This window comes from Tigriopus californicus, chromosome 5, assembly GCF_007210705.1.
Source record: "Tigriopus californicus strain San Diego chromosome 5, Tcal_SD_v2.1, whole genome shotgun sequence".
Classification (NCBI taxonomy): Eukaryota; Metazoa; Arthropoda; class Copepoda; order Harpacticoida; family Harpacticidae; genus Tigriopus; species Tigriopus californicus.
Genome location: NC_081444.1, coordinates 10,503,973 through 10,506,887, shown reverse-complemented (window position 1 = coordinate 10,506,887; position 2,915 = coordinate 10,503,973). Strand labels below are relative to the sequence as shown.

The window sequence follows — 2,915 nt, the reverse complement described above, 5'->3', positions numbered from 1 at the left end:
AATACCAATGTGTCTCAAGGAGAAGCCAGTTATTAGTCTACGTACAGTCCACCTCTTGTAGGAATCATAAAGTTCATTGAAAATATAAGAATATGCTGCATATTATTCAAAACGAGATGTATTGACAATAAAGAAAAATTATACTTCACACACGGGCTAGCAAGTTTCTTTTTTGTCTTTTTCATTCTTCTTCTTCTAAATTAACTGAAGGATTCAAGGACCGGTGACCTTGATGATTTGTTCCTTCTTGGCCTTCTTCCACTTGAACACCGTCCGGAACACGAGGTAATAGAGCATCTCACAACAAGCCATCACGCTGCATCCCAAAAACAAGGCGGCCAATCCTCCATGAGGCCTAGAATGACATAAACCCAAATCCAGTACTCGTACCAATGTAATGATATGTGAATAAATTATCTATTTTAGCAAAGTGCAGCAGTCACCTACCCAAGACTTCCCAGAGAGTGAGAACCTTTCGTCGAATCAGCTTTTCCATCTTGGTCGGTTCCATGGCGATGTGAATGATAGCTAGATCTTCTTTCAACCGATCGTAACGTTGGTTGATCATTTTAATCAGACTCGCACTCTGAATAAAACGAGCATCTTGAAGGAGATTTTCGAAGGTCATGAACCTGGGATTTGACGTCTCCAGATCGTTGAAGACCTCTTTATGTGAATCCAACGGCGATTCCCTCACTTCTAGGTCATACTGAGTCTCTTGACAAGCTGGTGGGCATTCACATTTTTCTCGGAGTTCCTCACCCATGAAAGCTAGCATTTCAGTTTCTGAGGCATCGAGAGAAATTTCAAGATGAAGACTCGCGCCTGAATTCCTAGTTAACCCACAGTTACCCTCATCAGCCCAATATCTTCTGTTGGCATTTAGGCACAAATGTCCTGCCTTGAGATCTTCCAACGTGTCTGGTCCTGGTCGGACTCCTTCGTAAAGAGGGAACAATGGAAAGGGGAGATTGCAAATCTCGGACACTTTGGTCGCCCGACAACCCAATAGACATCCCAACGCCGTGTATCGTTTCAAACCATATTTTGAAACCCAATACGGCCTTAAATCCTCTTCTTTGTCACTGTCCAAAACGCAATGTCGACTCCCAAAACCTGAGCTCTTGAGTGATTCACTCCTACACAATTGGGTTGTGCGAAAATTGTAATGAAAATGGTTGGAACAAAATACACGCCTGACCCACTTACGCATGTGTGACTGTTGCTCCACGCGAGCAATATGATCTTGACCACGAATCAGGGCGAAGCTGGATCCGCCGTTCATTTGAGGGATTTCATCGGGCGCGTGAATCGAAACCTAATTATGGGAACCGTCAAAATACACGTGTGATGAAAGGTTCATGCCCCGATTGATTCTCACCCGAGCGTTTTCCCACGTTGGGACATTGATATAATCGTAACCTTCACCATATATATTATTGATATCAGGTAGAACCCCTCGATGAACAACAAGTCTCAGTTCATGGGGCCCAGGGCCCATGTCTAAGCAAGTGGATACGAAAGTCAGGTAAGAAGTGTCCAAGTCAATTAGGCATTCGCTCAAGGGTGTGGAGTGTCTTTTGTTTTGTAACACCAAGTAGGCAAAATGCATTTGAAAATGGTGCTTGGAATTCAAAATCAATCATCGATGTCATTTTAACGTACCCGGGAGGCCGTGGTTGTAGGCAACTCGAATTGATCTTCAGGGAAATATGGTTCGGAAGCTTGGAGTTTCCTCGACTGATGAGCATCCGAAGCTTCCTGCTTGACGGGTTCATTTTGGGTTGCTTCTGGTTGTGGGCAAGTCATTGTCTCTGGGTTAAAAAGCACCCTATCCTTTGGCAAGATATGGATTTTTCCTTTTGCCCTATTGGAACGAATGCGGTACTCGGTTTGGTTGATCAAGTCTTTCGCTGCGGTCTGAGTATTCGCTTGGTACATTCTCTTAAGTTGGGCCAGACATTTCATGAAAGGCGTCGCAGCCGCTTTGTTGCGAACTCTTTTTTCCGCGGTGTCCTTTCTCAGGGTGTTACTGCAACATTCATAAATATAAATGGGGTTACTTTGCTTTTATTTAGGATACCGACATCGAGTTGTTTGAAGTGAATCGGGATAAGTCACTAGCTTACAGGATTTTTCCAAACTTTGGTCCCGTTTCATTTACCTGGATTGAGATCGATAGGCATAGTCAGGATTGTAGCCGTAATACGTAGGAGGCGAATATTGATATCCATCAGGAGGAGAACCCCAATCGTCTCCTGAATACGAATAATATCCGTTGTACCCATAGTAGGAACCTAAGTAATCCTTACAGTCGACGTTAAACGTGTTGAAGAGTACCTCATCATACGGCACATGGATTATGTGGTCGCCTTCTTTTATGGCGAACGAGTCCAGAAACTTAAAATGATGGCGCTTGAGATTTGGATTGGCTGCGAACGCTGCGGCGATTTGGGAATTGCACTCCTGAAACATTTGACGCCTTGTGGAGTTCGAAGTATCAAAATATTGAATGCAGTCCATAGCCTCAATATTGAAGAGAATCTCATTGCCGGTGATGGTTCGAATCCCTTCGTCATCTTCAATGGTGTAACTCATTCGGAATTGAAGGTCTTTCAGGGTTTTTTAAGGATTGGCCTTAATGAAAGCCAACAACTGAGCCTGGCATGCTTCAATTTCCAATCGAACGTCATCCATGTAATCAGAAATATACCACGGGCTGTAATCAAATTGGTGATGCATGTCATAATCAAAGAGGAATTGCATATAGTCGCTTTGTGGATCATCGTAGTAGGTATGATAGTAATCCGGATCATTTCCTGCAGCAAACGGACCAATTCCCTCGCCAGCATTGGCGACACTCTCAAATATAAAGCTGCTCACGAAGGAATTGCCAACCTTCTTTTCACCTAAAA

At 43.6% G+C, this 2,915-nt stretch overlaps 1 protein-coding gene across 3 annotated transcripts; it reads right to left on the bottom strand.

The window, feature by feature from the left end:
• Positions 1–424: 424 nt before the first annotated feature.
• LOC131880540 (uncharacterized) lies at positions 425–2,903 on the bottom strand. 3 transcript variants are annotated; one of them, XM_059227203.1, is made up of 4 exons: positions 2,165–2,903; positions 1,382–2,032; positions 1,210–1,318; positions 429–1,139 (listed from the first exon to the last, which is right to left on the bottom strand). In XM_059227203.1, exons 1-2 carry the CDS (start codon positions 2,596–2,598, stop codon positions 1,657–1,659), a joined length of 810 nt encoding a protein of 269 aa, XP_059083186.1. In that variant the 5' UTR covers positions 2,599–2,903; the 3' UTR covers positions 429–1,139; positions 1,210–1,318; positions 1,382–1,656. The 3 variants fall into 3 exon arrangements, with proteins under 3 accessions (XP_059083184.1, XP_059083186.1, XP_059083185.1); XM_059227201.1 differs by having other exon boundaries at positions 425–1,318; positions 2,165–2,902; XM_059227202.1 differs by having other exon boundaries at positions 429–1,318.
• Positions 2,904–2,915: the final 12 nt, after the last annotated feature.